This window comes from Rhamphochromis sp. 'chilingali', assembly GCF_963969265.1.
Source record: "Rhamphochromis sp. 'chilingali' genome assembly, chromosome: 12".
Lineage (NCBI taxonomy): Eukaryota > Metazoa > Chordata > Actinopteri > Cichliformes > Cichlidae > Rhamphochromis > Rhamphochromis sp. 'chilingali'.
Window position 1 is genome coordinate 11334111 of NC_137939.1, and position 17702 is coordinate 11351812.

Here is a 17702-nt window from a genome sequence, read left to right on the forward strand (position 1 = left end):
GGAAACAGAAGAACATCACGTCAAGAAAGCCCTGAGTAAATGTGGTTATCCCAGCTTGATAAATGTTCTACTGATTTAGTAAGTAAAATTAAATTGAAGCGAAACTGAATGTAACCCCTAACCAAACCTAAAGTCTTAATTTGCACAGCCAACAACATAAAATAAGCAGAAATCAACCAAAACTCTTGGATGTGTTTTCTTTCTAAGTCACTTTTGACGTGGCATTCATGCAAGTTAATGACTGTGATGGAGGATTTTAAAATTTTAAATGCATTTTTGTCACAGAACAAGGGCTTCCCGATTTGCCTCCATCACATTCATGTGCCATTCTATTTACCTGTCCAGGCACAAATATGTCACGGTTCTGGGACTTTCTGACCCAGCTTTTTGAGTTCTTGTGTTTTTATATTATGGTTTATGTTTTGAGTCCTTTGTTGTACTGTGTTTGCTATTTCCCTAGGTTTCAGTTATGGTTATCATAGGTTTATTTCTTAGGTTTTGTAATGCGGCTTCCCTATGTTCCATGTTGTGTCTACTGTGCCTTTCTGTACCATGTTTCAGGTTCCTATGGTCTGTCTCCCCAGTTGCTGTTAAGTTTACATGTCTAGAGTTCAGTCAGTGTGTTTCCTGTTTTACTTTGAAGGTCCATGTCTCATGTCAGTATTTCTAGTTTTGCTTCCCTTGTCTCGTCCAGCCTGATTACTCCCAGCTGTGCTCTCCTTCTTTGTCTCATTCCCTCGTTATCCCTCAGTATATTTAAGCCCTGTGTTTCTCTTTGTCAGTGTTGTAGTCTCCCTCATGGCTGTGTTTCCCTGTGTGTTAGTTATCCATGTCCCAGTTTAGTTTTGTTATATTTTTGTGCTGTTCTGCAATAAAGCAGCTTTTTGAGTTTAATTCCTGTGTGGTGAGTTTTGCATTTGGGTCCTTCTCCTGCCTGCACACAGCCGAAACATGACAAAATATAGTTTATCAATTTTTTTTGAGTTTTAGAATCTCCAATGATGTGATGAAAAAAGAAGTAACTGAAAACAACAACACAAGCTTGAAGGGCTGCTAATGTTACTGAAGTGTCCTTCCCCATGACACTGAACCATTTGTTTATGATGCCATGTACCTACAGAAAATCAAACGTGTCCCAAAGCATGACAGCAAATCTGTCACACACAACCGTTTTTCATCTAAAATTTAAAGGAGCCTCAACAGAGGTGTGCTACATTTTCCTCAGTGTTGTGATAGACTAAATCAGCTGCCTCGATAAAAAAAATCACAGTAATAAAATAATAAACCAAAATGAAAAAAAGTTGTCTAAATTTATTTCAAAAGATCAATTCTAGAGCTTTGTTGTTTGGAGAAGACCCTGCACAGATTAGAGTGGCTTCGAGAGCAGGCGGAGTCTGGGTGTTCAAAATCAGTCACCTGGACTTTTAACACCTCCAGCTCAAAAAGCATCAGCAGTAGTTTTTAGTCTGTGAGGTCCACCTCCACACATACCCATCAGACTTGGCTGTTTTTCCAGTCAGTAGTATTGTTATATGCTAAAATTTAAAATAAACAACCAAATATGTAAACAAAATTACAAAATGACTTTATTGAAAGCTGGTATTAAATTCCAAAGGCAGTCAGCATAAAATACATGTTTTCAGTATACAGTAAAAGAGAAGCCTGTAATCTTTTCAGTAGGGGGCAGCAGAGACTAGCTATAAAAGAAAGTCTTAAAATGTAAAGAGCATGTCTGTGAAGAAGTTATAGATTCTTATATTTGCATGATTTTCAGATTAATAAATATTACTGGATGTACAAGACATCGGTAGAAGGCTACTCTCAGCTACACAGATCTGCACATCATATACAGCATCCCTCTACTTTCAGCACGTGGTTGGTGTTTTTATAATATCTTGAAAGGTCAAAGCAATCGTAACTGAATCTGCCCAAAGCTTTAATCTTTTGAATATTGTCAACTGAAGCAGAATTCATTGCATTCATCAAAAATGTAAATCAGATGTTTTCTGTGCGTTATGCGGATTTGGGGGAGGGAGCAGATTTGAACACATGGCCCGCATATGGTGGGAACCCCTTTTTCAAAACAAGCCACATAAAACCTCAACATTCCCATCACACCCTTCTCCGTAGCTGCGAAACACACCTACAAATTAGGTTTCTTTAATGCACGTCCTTAATGTGAAGCATCATTTAGTACAGGGGCAAACCAGATGAGAAGATAAAAACAGGAAAGTAGTTATTCCTTTGTGTCGCAGATTGCAGTCAGCATGTGGCTGTTCCCCCCCCCCCCCCCCCCCCGACTACTCTTAAGTGTCCATAGTTTCCACATGAGTGTTCGGTAAGCCAACCCACACGTCACTCCTGGAGGATTTCCACAGAGGGGAAAGGCAGGGAAAAGAATTATGGATGAAAGTCAGCATTCTTCTCGCCTTCGTCCCTCCATGTTTGGTAAGGTACAGTTGCAGTCTCAGGGTGCTATGATTGGTAGCCATACACTAATGCATCTAAAGGAAAAGAAGGAAAGAAGCAGCTGAGATATTAGTATTTATACATTTTAAGCTCTCAAACTTACATACAAAGTGCACACATGGGGCATTTATTAAGGAATTAAAATAACTAACTGTGATTTCTGAGCAACTTTCACTTGCAGAGTTTGCTGCAGTGCAAAATTACATTTAAATAAGTAATTTTAAAGACTATTAATATTTAGTAGCTGTTGCTGGTGAGGCCTGTGGGTTACCCACCTAAACCAGGAAAAGGATCCCAGAGAAAGATGTTTTTTTTCAATGGTCTGATCTCAATAAACAAGACTTATGTGAACTCTGCTCTACTGAGGTACTAATTGAAATCTACTATATGCATGGTTTGATACTGTACCAAAATAGTGCATGAGTTTTTGCTTTGTATAATTTTTTAATTTTCTTTTGGCCTCAGTGTTTTGTAGAAAAACTTCAAACTAATCCATAATATATTAACCAACTAACTTAAAAAAAATCCAATTCCTTGGTGCTTTTTAATCTACCAGGCCCGCACTCACCTGAGTGAAACTGTGCCGTGCAACACAGTCCCTCTCCCCGTGCCGTCCGGTAAATGGGTGACACGCACACTCTAGCCGAAGGGGGCAGGTGCGTGAGCCGTGTTGAGAGGGAGTCGGGTGGCAAGTAGAGGGAGGAGCGCTGACCAGGGGCAGAGCTTTGCTGTCCCTCCCAGGTGAGCCAGTAGCCCCTCAAGCGAGATGTGCCACCGTTCCATTCAACCTCTACTGAGTCACTACCCACTGTAGTCAACTGGAGGTCTGCCAGCGCTGGAGTCACTAGAGACAGAGACCATTCAAAAGTTTGGTTATATTTCGAAAGGAAAGAGAACTATAAAGCAGTGAAGCAAAAAAACAAAACAGCAGGAGAACTGACCATTTCAGAACTGAACGGAACTACAATTATCTGGAATTTAGGATGCAGAATGAATAAGACAATGAAGGAGTGGGATTATGACCTAATTTGACCTCACCTTCTTGAGTGCACACTTTGACAGACATGGCTTTCTCCTTTCCTGAGGCGTGCCTGGCAGTAACAGTGACCAAGTAAGTGGTATCTGGTTGGAGGTTTCTGAGCAGAGTAGAGTTCTGACTTCGACTCAGTTGGACATAGTGCACTTTACCCGTGGGCAGGGCTGAATACTCAACAGAGTAACTCTCAACCATCCCTGGTTGGAGAGGACCCCAGCTGACCCGAACACTGCTTTGTCCAGGCTCGGAAACTGTTACCACAGCTGGGCTCAGCACCTCTGGTGTGTAAGAGAGACAAGAACAATTGCTGAGGCAGTAGAAAAAATATGAGGAGAATATGATGATTTTCACTTTGAATTTTTTCTTCTTCACCGAACCACAAAATAAAATCTTTTACACAAGCTTTTTAATTGCAGTGGATTTAGCTTTTATTTTCTTATTGTGGGCCTATAACAAAGACATTTCATTCAGAATGTCAACAAAATTGACAGTGTTGCATGCAGAACAGATAAAAAGAGCAAATTCCTAAATTTGAGAGACTGCAAAAGCAAATTAGAACTTTGACTTTTTATATTTATAGCAAACCACTGAAAAGGTTTTGTGCAACTTGCAAAGCAAGCGTATATATAGAGAGAACTCAACCTGGTCTAGTTCTGAAGGTGACATGGAGGTCGTTAAAGGCTTGTTCGTTGGACTCTGGTCTCAGTATGGCGATATAGTTGGTGTCAGGCTTCAGGCCAGTTAACCTGGCAGTGCTGGAATCCGCAGTCTGGGTAAGTCTCTGGTACGGAGGTCCTCCAGTGAATACATCAGGCCTACTGGTCTCAACCCCACCGACTCCTCTCCGAAGTTCTTTGAAGAGGATCTCATAGTGGCCCGTCAACCCGGACAGAACGGGTCGCCACTGCAGTGTGGCGGAGCTGGTGGAGACGTCTCGAACGTGAATTCGTTCAGCGCGGATGATCTCTGTTGGAGACGGCAGGATCTCGTGTTAGCGCGTGCACACGTTGTTGGGGTTGAGTTATCATTTTTAATTTTCAAAAAGGAGGAGAAATGATGGTGACAGGACAGAAGGAGCGCTAAAAATGCCTTGGCTTCAGTCAGCTACTCACATAGACTCCCAGACTTTGAAACCTAAATGCATTCACAGCGACAGCACTGAGACAACCTGAAATAGCCAACCCAGTGAGGCCCTGCAACAAAATAACAATTTTCCCAGATGCACTGATATCTGTGATTAAATCCTTATGCACCCAGCAAGGACTGATGCATTCCACCTTGTTCTACACAAGCCCTATTTTCTATTATGCATCATATCTTACAGCTGTTGTATAAATGCTGTAGTGACCCTTGTGAGTGTTATGGCAGTTACCTAATCCATCCAGAGAAATGGCTCATCTTCCAGGTCTCTATATATGAATATATATGTGTGTGTGTCATGTTGGGCATAGTGTTGGATGGAGCAGAAAGAGATGTTGAATCATTAATCCATTAATAGATTGGCCTATCTCATTACAGGGACTCATACACATGCACACAGAGTGTCCCGGCTAGTTGGTCTCCTTGTCTTCAAGAGCATGTGTGGAATTAGGGAGAAGCACAGAGAGACATGTAATACATCACTGAGGCAGGATATAAGTGTTATTGTAGCTGTTTGAATGGAAGGGGGGTTTCTCAAAGCTACTGAAGCGTACGAGCAATCCAGCTTTAATTGGTCAGGATCAATCATAAATAATATTTTTCCCAGTCTCTGTAGTACAGGCATGTGCAGATACACATTTTTTTATTGAGCAGAATGTGTGTTGTGTTCAGTCCAACAACAAATTCTAATTATCTGTTCATTCTTTAAATCTTTTATTTGCAACACATAAAGACACTACCCATGCTGTACTCACCAATAATGGCATCCCGGAATTCCTTTGTGATGATGCTCATATCGTCAATGTCCACAAAGTGCAGGTGGTCCTCCACAGGTGGGCTCACCACCTGCCTCAACACCTGGTAGTTGCCATGGCCAGTGGACACGACCAGCACGGCCACACCATCATCCCGAAGCTGGGCCATCGGTCCAGTCACATCCCCTGGTTTTACCCCATCAGTCAGCCACACTAGCACCCTCGGGAGATTTTCCCGGGCGCCGCCAGCCTTTCCAGGACGCAGGACCCACTCCTTCACCATTTTCAGCGCCTCAACTGTGTTGGTGTCCCCCCTGAGAGGCTTGATGGTTTTCAAAGCAGCCTGAAGGCCACTTTGGGTGCTGTATTTATCAAAGCCGAACTCGAGACGTGGTTTGGTGCCCACCTGCAGAAGTCCTACCCTTACCTGGTCCTCTCCCAGCGAAAAGGGGGAGATGAGCTCGGACAGGAAGGCTAGCATTCGGGAGTGCTCGTAGGATGACACACTCCCCGAGGAATCCACCAAGAAGAGGACGTCCCCCTCACAGCAGTTCAGCACTGTGGAGAAGCAACAAACATCAATACAGTCATTAATATGCATATCAGGCGAGCGGAATCAGTTACTGACTTGCGCCAACAACTCTCTATGATTCTGTTTTTCCACAGGTCTCTTTTCGTGCTTCCCTCTACACACATTTCCATCCTGTTTTTATGAGAGAGAAAAACAGTGTCACAGTGAACAAATCTTATAGAGAAAATTGTTTGTTTTACATGAAAGCAGAAGAAAGTTAAAAGCAAAACCCCCCAAAATAGGCTGTGGTTTTGGAGATAAGAAGACTGTAAAACAAACAGAGGAAGTACAAAACTGATGCAGGCATCATGATACTGTAACTTCAAAGTTGGATAATGGATTAAAGGCATCCAAGCACAAAGCTACGGGTGGATTATTTTTTTTCCCACTCCCTAATTTTGCATATCTTATAACAGAAGCAACAATGCCCAAAGTAGAGGAACAGGCATGACAGTAGCTGTGCTGGGTACTGGTGGGAGAGAGGGAGGGAGTGGAGAAAGGAGGCGGGACGAGGGAAATAAAAGGCGTTAAAAGGAGAGGAATGAAGCTGGGGGGTACTGCCAGTTTCATGTGAGGGATGAAGAGGAATGCTGGATGACCATATACAGAGCAGGAAACAGTAGCACAACAAGCAGAACTCAGCTTCAAATCTACAGATTGTGCACAGATCCAAAAGAAATCCTGCCTACTGTTAAAATCGTCACTCGAGAAATCAGACACTTTTAAGATGAAGACTTTGGACTACACATATATGACTCTGCAGAAAATACAGTTATATAGGCGTGTAATTCAGTGTCTCATTTTTTAAATATGTCAAGGTCCAACGCTTGACATGAGGTGTGGACTAGGCTTCAAGGTGTTGAAAGCTGAGCAGCGAAGCATGTATACACACAAATCAAGCGTGTGTGCACACATGCCAGCCTGCATGCTTGCTGCCTTTTCCCCCTCTATCAACCTAAAGAATTCCTTACATCACTCTTGTTTGGAGCAAGAGTGCTGTTGCGTATAGGAGCCCCTTACCTCTGCGTTTGTGCAGGTACGCCTTTATCTTCAGACCTACTGCTGGAGCGAGCCATTTTATCGTTCTTTATTGCCGTGGTTGAATGCTGTCTCGGGTTATCGCATGCACTACAGATCTTAGCTAATGATGTGATGGAGAAAAATGAAGCGTGAGTAAAACAGCAAGCAGATCAGGCTGAGCACCTTACAAAAACATATGAGTATGTTATGAGGGGGTTTTTTGGGGCTAAAAACACAGTGAAGATTTAAATAGGTTGCATGTTGGGATGAGAACGATATGAAAAAGATAAAGCTTGAACAAGAGTAGAAAAGCACTATAGAAGTTTAAATGAATAAAATTGGGTGGTATTCCTGTCTAATTTTGCACATTTTCTTTAAATGACCTTGTTTTTGTACCGTTACATTCGCAGTGTAGTGCTGTCGCTGGTTTGACTGCAGCTCGTAATGCAAAAATCCCCCCTTGGGGTTTTGTCATGAGAAGCATGAAACTCTGCAAAATAGAAACATGCAGAGCTACCCACACTGGTGACGCTTTGTAACATGGGAACAACCAGAAGCAGCCAAAAAATATAAGGCACAGAATTGGTACCAGTGGTTGATGACTGGTCTCTGGAAGGTACAAGGCACTGCCTCAGTATAATACAATACAATAAGCTACTTCATTTTCAGACAGTCTAAGGTCTAAAGCAGGGGTGCCAAATATAGAGCCCAGGGGGCCCGAATCGGGCAGTAAACTGGGCAGCTTTGGAAAATGGGAAGGAGAGCGTTAATTCAGGATTTGTTAAAATGTAAGTTTTACAGCTTTTTCCTTCTGATAAAGATCTCTATACCACACTAAAGTAATCTACCTACTACATAAGTTTCTGGGGTTTTTTTGTTTTGTTTTTTACTATCAGCACGCAGTCAGAAAACAGATTTTCTGTTTACAGGACAGTCTGGATAATGAACTACTAGAACTTTGTTACACATTTATTTGTTAGTGCTGCAAGAATTCTCTCATGTGCTACACTACAGCAACATTTCTCTTGAAATTGCGCTTCTTTTTCTATTAAGACATGGGGTGGGGTTGAAACATAGACTTAAATGTCTTTACACAGGTCTGGCCCACTCACATCAAAGTAAACAGAAAATAAGTTTGACATCCTGGGTTTAGAGCATAGTATAACTTTACTTTTTGAGCCTTTATTAGACATATGGTTAATTATTAGTGATTTATAACTGTTGTTAAAGGTTACAGACATAAGACCTTTATTTAACTAGAGTAAAAACAGCAAGTACATTTATATAAAGCCCAATTACCGTAGACCAAGTTATCTCATCGTATCCCTATAAATGGAACAGCAAAGCATCAGCATATCCCTAACTACAGACACTCATAAATATCCACTCTCACTAAGAAACCTGCCGGTGCCATCACCACCTGGGGAAATCTCTGTCACTTTGCGGTCATGAGCTTTGCCAGAATGGCACAAAGGCACTGCTATGATAAGAGCTGATAGGATTGGTTTAGATTTGGAGTCTGCAAATCAGCAGTTACTGATCAGAATTAAAAACATCTTATAAAGAGGAGCATCTTATTGTGCATGTTTAGAAAAAAAACCCATAAGATGCATCAAATCTGTCATTCTTTGCACTCTTGTGTTCTACTAACATTAACCAGAATTATCCTTTAAAAACAAAAAACCTTTTCCAGCAGACCTGGAGGTTATTTGGTCTTCCCCTTATTAGAAGTCTGTTGTAAAGCCCTGAGATGTCATCAACTGACAATAACCTGAGAATTCCCGGGAGCACCTGAAGCCATCCTCAGCATGCCTGCGTGGTCGATCAGAGTGCCCCCACCCATGCCCCTAGCCCTACTGTATGAAGTCGCTACTCCTGGCTGTAAGATTTCATCAACAGATAATTCAATACCTGGAGTCATGCCACTTTACTGAGAACACTGGTGTAATGTCAACCCCACCCTAATCCGCCCCGAGCCCAGCTGTATTCCTTTTATTATGTGGCACCAACGCTTTAAGTCGCTTTATTTACAAAAATTACAGATTATTGTGGCTCACATTGTTTTATTTGTAATCTTCCTCTTTTAAAAAAAATGTTTTTGTCTGCTAGTCGCTATCGCCCCCCTGTTATGCAATGCAAATAATTATAATTAGACTGGTTTCCACTGAATCAACGGCGCTTACCTCCTTCAGGTGGGCTGTTCTGTGCGGTTGAGGGCCGCAGAAGCAAACACATCAGCATCCACGCAAATAACATGTGGCCCTCCATCAGAACTCTTACGAGTTAGCTCCACGGAAGAAAATATATATGTGGGACAAATGTTAGGGCTTCTTCAGTCAACCATACATCCAGCCTGAGGAGCGCACTCCGGGTTAGTAAATCACAGGCAGAGGCATAATTCAGCCTGTATGAGTCACATTCAGCCCGGCTTTTTTTATTTTGCTTCTTATCTTTCTTCTTCTCTGACCATGACCACGCTGTCTGTAACCGGAGTCACTGGGAGTTAAACTTAAACTGGAGCGAAAACTTCCAGACTGCGTGCGTAAGGTTTGGACGCTCCTGATTAACCCAAACGCGCTTCGCCCGCGCTCGGGACACGAAGCGAAACCAAAAATTCCGGGAACACTTTCAAAATAAGATGTCTTACTGCGAAGCAAAGCGGAATGGATTTTTGCCTGAGAGGAACCAAATCGGTTTTTTTTTAAAGGGGGGGTGTCTTTAATGATTATGTTATTTTGATGTTAAGCAGCCTAATTACCGCCGTAACAAAATAATACTATTAAGGGAAACAAACCCAGGCCCTTTTATTTTTATAACTGTCAAAATAATTTTATTTTACATTTTACAAATGTAAAAATAAATCATGTTCAGTGCTTCATTTTTAAAAAAAATTTAAAACAGACATTAAACAAAACCTAAAAACAGTTCATTCAGAAGGTTTCCTTTCAGACTATCACTATTCCTCAAGAGTCAACCTTGTAATTTCTTTAAGTAGTCTTTAGGAATATTTCTCCAGAAGTCTTGAAGGACATTCAAAGCTCCTCTTTGGATCTTGGCTGCTTTTTGTTCTGCTCTCTGTCGAGGTGATCACACTGCTTCAATAATGTTGAGCTCCAGGCTCTGTGGAGACCAGTCCACTGTGTGTTTCTATCCAGGTATGCCTTTACTGGTTTGGCAGAGTGTTTTCTATGGTTGTCATGGTGTCATAAAGCTGCTAATCAGATTCTTTCTGCCTTGTATTGCATAGTGGATCCAAATCTGATGGTACCTTTCTGCATTCATAATTGCATCAGTTTTGACAAGATCTCCAACACCACTGACTGAAATGTAGCCCCAAACCATGACTGAGCCTCCACTGAGTTTTACAAATGTCTCCAGATTCATCCTGACCTCTTCAGTATGGAGTAGCAAAACTTTAACCAAAAAAATTAAAATCACTCCGTCACTGGAGTAATTGGAACTCTCCAGAAAATAATTTAAAAATCTAGTCTTTTAAGGCTTCAAAAACCCAATTTTCTCAATTAGTATCATGTTATATGGGGCAATGGGGTTCTAAATGAAGCAGAACTAAGGTTTCACATACTTCACAAACAAGAGCAGGGTTCATGTGGGAGAAAAAGATCATATCAACTTGGATTCAAGCATATGTATCAGTGCTTGAACCCAGTCGTGAAAACATTAGTAAGTTTGTTTGGATGTGTAGCCAGCCACTTTCATGATTCTAATGCTTTGCTAGAAAAGTCAACTTTTTTGAAACTGGAAAACAAAGTTTGCATGTGTGGTGTGGTTGCATGATTCCCAATATTTCCCAGAACATTTAAGCTGCCTATAAACTTGTTTCTGCACAGCGTGGAAAAGCAATCAAATCAGTCAACACTGCTGAAGCATGTGAGCAACTGATCCGTTTATTTTGAAGGTAGGACTCCTTGAACTTCCTCGTGGTTACTGTTACTTGACACAACTCGCTCTTTAGCTTTTCACTCCTCCTCTCTCCTGTCTCCCCTGTAACTCAGAATAGTAAATAGGCTCCACTATCCAGGCGTCAACATCTTGAATCTGATCCAGGACAAGAGTTAAGTCTTCAGATTACCCCATTAACAGAGTCTGGAAATAGAGAACCCACCAAAAAAGTCACTTAACAGTTTTTTGCTCACAAGTCATTAAAAGGACTCGCCAAAGGGAAGAACTGTCTAATACAGGGTTTGTAACAATTGAAAAATTCAGAAATACGAATAGAAACAAAGGATTTGTACAAATATAACTTTTTTTTATTATATATTGTCTTGTGACATACTTGTAGATTTTGTCCTCAAAGAGTAATATTTAGACTTTTGCATTTATCTTATTTACTATAACGGTAAGACTACCAAGTATTCCAGCTATCCGAAAGATTAAGGAAACCTCTGGTTTACCAAGAGCAACCACAAATACTTTCAGCATTCAAACCACTGGGAGTGAATCTGTGAAATTACACGGCACACAGTCTTGAGAGTGGAAAAAAGGTAAACAGCTCTCCATGCAGACTATTCTCTGTGTTCAACCATTGTGCCTTTTTAAAAACTAAAGTAAGATTTACATGTAGAAAGTAAATAAAGTGGACAATTACGCACAGGCATGCATGAAGTCACCTACTGTATGATTCAACATGGAAACTATTAATATTGTATGTGTGTGAGAGACACAAACAAGGAGGAAAACGGACTGTAGGAGGGAATAAATGGATGGAAGAGGATGTTAGAATTCAAGTGGGACCAAACAAAGCTCTGAATTCTTCTGTGACGCATCGTGTTCAAATACTTGTATTCTTCCAGTAAGACACTGACAGTAGGCACGCCCATCCCAATACACACACCTAGAAACTAAACAACCCCACTACAGTGCAGTCAGTGATTCAGAAGCATTATGAGAGCTGAAATTTCTTTATAATCATCTGTATTGGAAACATTGTGTAATTGTAACTGGCGATAAAAGACAAGTGCAAACATTGAATCATGCTTGCTTGTATTGTGTCATGATTTAAGAAAGAGTCGGACGTCCCTGACAAATTATGTTTGTGATGAGTTGGACATATTTATTTATTTGAATGCAGCCTTGCTAAAACCGGGCCCAAAGCTCCCTGTCACATCACGATCCATTTACACTCTGCTGCTTCTGCTCAACAGACATGCAACATTAATTTCTCTGTGGTTTTTTTGTGGACCTCCCCCTCCAGGGCTGAACAAGTTCTCACAAGCACAGTTGCGGTCCCCATGGTCATTGACACTGTGCCGGATGATTTTTACAGTCTCGTCAGTGAGCTGTAAATCACTTACATTCAGTATACCCCACTCACAGTGACGCGTGTGTGTATGTGCATGCGAGCAGTAAATAGCCTAATATGTATGTGCGCGCACACACACACAGCAACACATTTCTGTCCATATTTCACACTGTCAAACATTGCATCAGTTGTGCAGTGCGTGACCAACTTGTGCCGAGGACACAAACTGTGTTAGTGTTTGATATTGCACTGAAATCCACAGAAATGGCCAGCTGTTTCCACCCAGCACAGCCTCATGTCAACACACTTTCTACCCCTGGCTTGATTACTGTACATTGTCAGTTTATGCGACCTTTACACAGACTTGTTTATGCTCATTTGTGTGCACCTTCATATCCTTGCAGGGGTAACGAATACAAATCTTTTAAGAGGGACAACAACAGCGGAATAAACTTGAACTTTTAGCTGAGGAAAAATAGCTGCAGAGGGAATGGGTGGGACGGGAGGAGAGGCGAATACAGTAAGATGTCATCGAGGCAATGGAAGAGTTTACAACATTTTGTTCATCACAACACTCAGAGCGGGATAACAGGAAGCCTGAAAACAATTTTTAAGCAGCTCCAGCTACTGCTCCTTTAATAGTCTCTTGTAAATTTGGCCTACAGTGATTGTGGCTACCCCTTAAAAATTTGTCAGCAGAGGATTTGGCTGCTTATAGGAATGCCACTTTTTGATGGTTAAGTAGAATTCCACAGAGTTATATTTGCCAGTGTTTTTCTCTGCCTTCTTGTCAGTCTATGGTATTTAAGGTTTGGTTCACAGCAAACTCTTATGCAGATTTCTGGAAGACGAGCAGGAATGTTGCCCTCTTCTCAGTGAAAAAAAGACTGCAAGAAAAGCCCCCATGAAACACTGATTTTGGAGAGGAATATGCGTGATGTAGTTACAGTGATGGATAAGAGGGACAAATAAAATGGATTCCAAAAGCAGAAAAATCTTGCCAGCTTGGGACTTTTCAGGCAAATGGAAACCGGTTTTGTACCGTATAGCCCAGAAGCCTCTTTGCCTCCTGTGCAGTGGATTTTGAGAAGATAAACAAATAATAAAGCCATTAAACTAAAAATATAGACAGGAAAGTCTAAGGGATTTCCCATCAGTGGGATGTGCAGATGAGTACCCACTGCCTTCCTGAGCAACACAACCCCATCCCGTTCTGCGTCAGAACTTCTTTCCTGCCCCCACCAACCATTATCCTGTATATGTCCATAGTGGCTCGTATTTTGAGCTAATCAAAGGCCTATCCTAAAGTCTCAACTTTTACATCAAAAAGTGTCAGTCAGTGTAAAAGTGAGCCAATACTGGTTTTATAGGATCCCTCTTCTAGAAAACCTTTGCTCTTTGCAAAGTGTTCCAAGAAGCTAAGATTTAACTGTATCCAGGGAAATGCTCAATCATCTCTTTTCCCCAAACAAATACGACAAGTTACATTAAACACAAGCGACTGTCCAATTCTTTGCGTGATTTCAGAAGAATAAATCAGACTGTGTATTTAAGTTTGGACAGAAGCACCCGTGCCTGCTTACTATCTTTGAGCAAAACTGTATGCAGCCAGAGCCATCTCACTAGTTAGAACATCTGTTTTGCAGTAATCAACAGCCAGCGAGTCTCCACGCTAGTGAGGCCAACACCCACTGTATGTTTCCACACTAAAATTTCACATACGGCCTTCGGCTGTGCCAAGTTGGGTCACTGGAGTTTTGCCCTTTTACCAGGCCCAGCTCCTTTAGAGGTCGGCTCAGACAATGGTCTTACTGTGCTGAGGATTGCCAGACAGAGTTTATTTACAGATGGAAGATAAATCCACTCATTGTTTTGGCCCGGTGTTAATACAAAGTCATCACAGCGAGTTGGTTAAACTTAAGAGAACTGGCTGACAGTGTAGAGTCAAATTTTCAATTGCACCTACCAGCTGAGGTAAAAAACAAACAAACCAAAAACCCTATTATTTATGAAGAAGCTGACAGAAAGAACATTTAAAGGGTAAATTTAACAGCACAGCAGCATGTAAGAAGCCCTTAATGAGCCTGAGGTCCTTTGGAAGGGGTCTACGTCCTCAATAGAGGAACCCAGACCACAAGAGTTCTGCTTTGTTGTTATAGTTCAGCCAGTTTTTTTTTAAAAAAGTCATTCCATTCACAGCTCTCTCATTCTGCATAACACAAAGGTCTTCATCCAACAGAACAGAGTGCTCAAAGAACCTTTAATGCTTACCAAAAGCAGAGAAATACTAAAGTTCCACTTATTCAGAAACCACATGAGAAAGGTCATTGGCGGTGACTCATCGATGTCAGAGTTCTCCGAGCGCTGGCTACACTCGTGCGGCCTGTGGGAAGGAGGATGGTAGGCTACAGTTGGCTGAATGTAACAGCATTTTCTCACATTCACAGGCAAACACAGCCCAGTACTGTGCTGAACTGTGTGTTTGTGCCTGTATTCACGGAATAAGTCAATCCTGTAGTTTCTTTCCTGCCTCGTCTTCTCAAATCTTTCTTTCATTCTTTCTTTTTCATTCTTCCCCAGAATATCCCTCTCCCCAACTGCTTTTAATATTGCATGCCTATCATTGTCCTTTCTCTTTTTCACAATCCCTCTTTCGGTTTGCTCTTTTGGCCACGGCAGACAGCAGCTGGATTCTCCATTCTCTCCTCCCTTTTCAGTTCCTCACCCTTTTATTGCTCCTCATCCCGCGCACTTTCTCCTCAACAGACTCACATGCCTTCTACCATTAGTAACACATTTGTATACTATACAAATGCACAAGTACACTGACAGAGATCTACACATATGTACGTACACGCACAAGATGTGGCTGAAGTCACTTTTGTGGTATGTCTGAGGGTTTAAAAGAAGAAGGGATGTGTTGTAATTACAAGTGCGTCCAGAGTGGAATCTGTTAGGGCAGGTTGAGTTGGGGGAGGACCTGGCAACTTATCAAAGGTATCAGTGAGGCAAACCAACCCCCTCCCTTACATCTCTGTTCTCTAAAGGAGTGCTCACATGAAAAGATGATGCACACAAAGGTTTATGTAATGTTCCGAAGGACATTTCGTGCTGCAGACGCTTTAAATCAAGAGTGACTGCGAGGTTGACATCTTGAAGAGCAAACGCCTCACCAGGTCGGACAAACAATCTGCAGCCCTTTAAGGACAGAAACAGGGCAGCTGTGCCAGCCAGCCCATCCCGCCTTTCCCTGCAATCACCTGTCATCCACATCCGCTGCCTCCCATGTTAAGCCTGGGCCTTTCACTACTTGGCACATACAACACATGCTCAGTTTATTTCTCTCTCTGTTATCAAATTCTTACTTCCTGCTCTTTCATCTAAAAGCACATACACACCCAACACAATGCCCCACAGGTCATAAACTCCACTCTGTCTTGGTTTCATACAACTCCCCTCGCGTGGAGCGTTGAGGTGACAGAAAGAAGAAGCCTGACATTGTCTGTTAGCGAAAACGCTGCGAAGCGGGGAGACAGGAGAGGTGTTTTGTTTGAACTTGTCTGGCTTGAGTTTTGCCTGTCTGCCTGTGTGTTTTCCAATGAGTAATCCATTGTAAGACTGAACACACATATGTACACACACAGCTCTAGTACAAGACGGAAGAGGGGTTTTAGTTCAGGTGTGATCGATTGGCGAGATACGAAGGCTGGGTTAAAGACTTTGTCTTGTTCGTGTGCAAAAAAATACCTAAAGTTCCAAGGTTGGAAAAAAAGTGTCAATATTGGCTGCTAGGCAATAATGTAAACATTAAAACTGTCAGACAAGTGTTTTGACTGGTCCTCTCTTAAGTCCAGACCACAATATATCAACAGCTACAGGATGGACGGGCATTAAATATTCACTGTACCCAGAAGATGATTCTTCTGTGATCCCCTAATGTTTCTTGCATTTACCGCTAACTGCAGATTGTTGCTTTTGAATAAAAAAACTAGCATTAGTATAAATTTCATGGGCAGATTGAATGGTGGCAAACTTAAGTTTCTATGTAAGATCAAAAATAATATATTTTCCACAACAGTCTGGGATGAATTACCAGAAAGACAAACCCCCTTTAGCCCCAGGCACACTTTTTTTTCTTACCACACATTTGAAAATGGTAGCAGGCTAACACACAAAACCACAGGCAAGACTATGTGCATGCTCAGTAGCATGTTCTTCTAAGAATCTAAGTAACTTAAAAAGATGTCAAAAAAGTTGACATATGAAATATTTCAAATAGGTTACAGCAGTGTATTTGGAAACCACAACTGTTAAAGACAAAATAAGTAGATCAAAAATATAACGCAGGGATTTGAAAATGCTCCTTTCCTTACAGCACTTGTGTGGAGACACAGGCAGATGGCAGATTTTTGAACTCCTGTGTAAAAGCACTCTGTGTGGAATATGTAGGCAGTTGCAAAAAATTTATATTTGCACATCAAGGTACTTGCCTTTGCAAGCATGACTGAGACCACACATTTGATAGATCAGAGTTAAGCCTGCCCAGCGGTAAAACAGTTAATTTTAATCCCAGCAGTGCTATAAAAAGTAGCACCGGTGCGCTGGTAACAGCAGAAATGTGTTTGCCAGGGACACTGAGGGCAGGTGTGCAAATACATAGCCTGAATTTTATGCAAGACGGCGCAGCGGTTCACCTCGTATTATCTTTTCTACCACTGCTTTTCAACACTCAAGGTTTTTCAAACTCATATCCTGGGCTTTTATTTTTCCCTGATTACAAGTTGAGACAAGCTGAAAAGGTTATGTCTGTAAGGCTGATAAGTCATCGGGGTCCTATTTAGCAACTCTTTACAGTGCCTCTAATCTGTATATTGTCTGTGATTAGCGGTGCTGTACTTGCTGTGTTTAATGTATGAATCATTATTCAAACTATTCAAGAAAGAAATTAAATAAATAAAGACATGCCACTGTATATATCATCACATCATACATAGGCTTGTGTATGATACTCTTGGGGCTGTATAAACAGGATGGCTCTGAGGGTCAGACAAATACGGCTCACATAGGTTTGGAGATTCCTCTGTGACAAGGCCCGGATATTATTATGACAAAGTACCCACACTGTACTGGCTGTTCTTTCACACAAAGACCTGGTGGGAGTGTAATCCACCTTTGCTCACATATCCTGTGTTTGCATTAGTCTTTGTTTTTGGGTTTGTTTGGTTTTTTTGTTTTTTTTGGGGGTGGGGTGGGGGGGGGTATACAGTACAAGTGGAGGAGCTGATGACACAGACGGGAAAGGAGTGAGAAGGCAAACACGCAAACACAAGATATACGAGAGAACATCAGCCATAACACAGACCACAGAGTGCATATACAAGGTCTGGGTAAAATACACGTGTAATAAACATTTTGGGACGAGGTCAGAGAGACCTCTTAGAAGAGTATTTC

At 41.7% G+C, this 17702-nt stretch overlaps 1 protein-coding gene across 2 annotated transcripts; it reads right to left on the reverse strand.

The window, feature by feature from the left end:
* Window positions 1–1574: 1574 nt before the first annotated feature.
* On the reverse strand, window positions 1575–9592 carry vwa1 (von Willebrand factor A domain containing 1). 2 transcript variants are annotated; one of them, XM_080898486.1, is made up of 6 exons: window positions 9175–9592; window positions 5401–5958; window positions 4148–4471; window positions 3508–3783; window positions 3038–3313; window positions 1575–2504 (listed from the first exon to the last, which is right to left on the reverse strand). In XM_080898486.1, the coding sequence occupies exons 1-6, from the start codon at window positions 9257–9259 to the stop codon at window positions 2476–2478; spliced, it is 1548 nt and encodes a 515-aa protein (XP_080754612.1). In that variant the 5' UTR covers window positions 9260–9592; the 3' UTR covers window positions 1575–2475. The 2 variants fall into 2 exon arrangements, with proteins under 2 accessions (XP_080754612.1, XP_080754613.1); XM_080898487.1 differs by lacking the exon at window positions 9175–9592 and adding an exon at window positions 6992–9088.
* Window positions 9593–17702: the final 8110 nt, after the last annotated feature.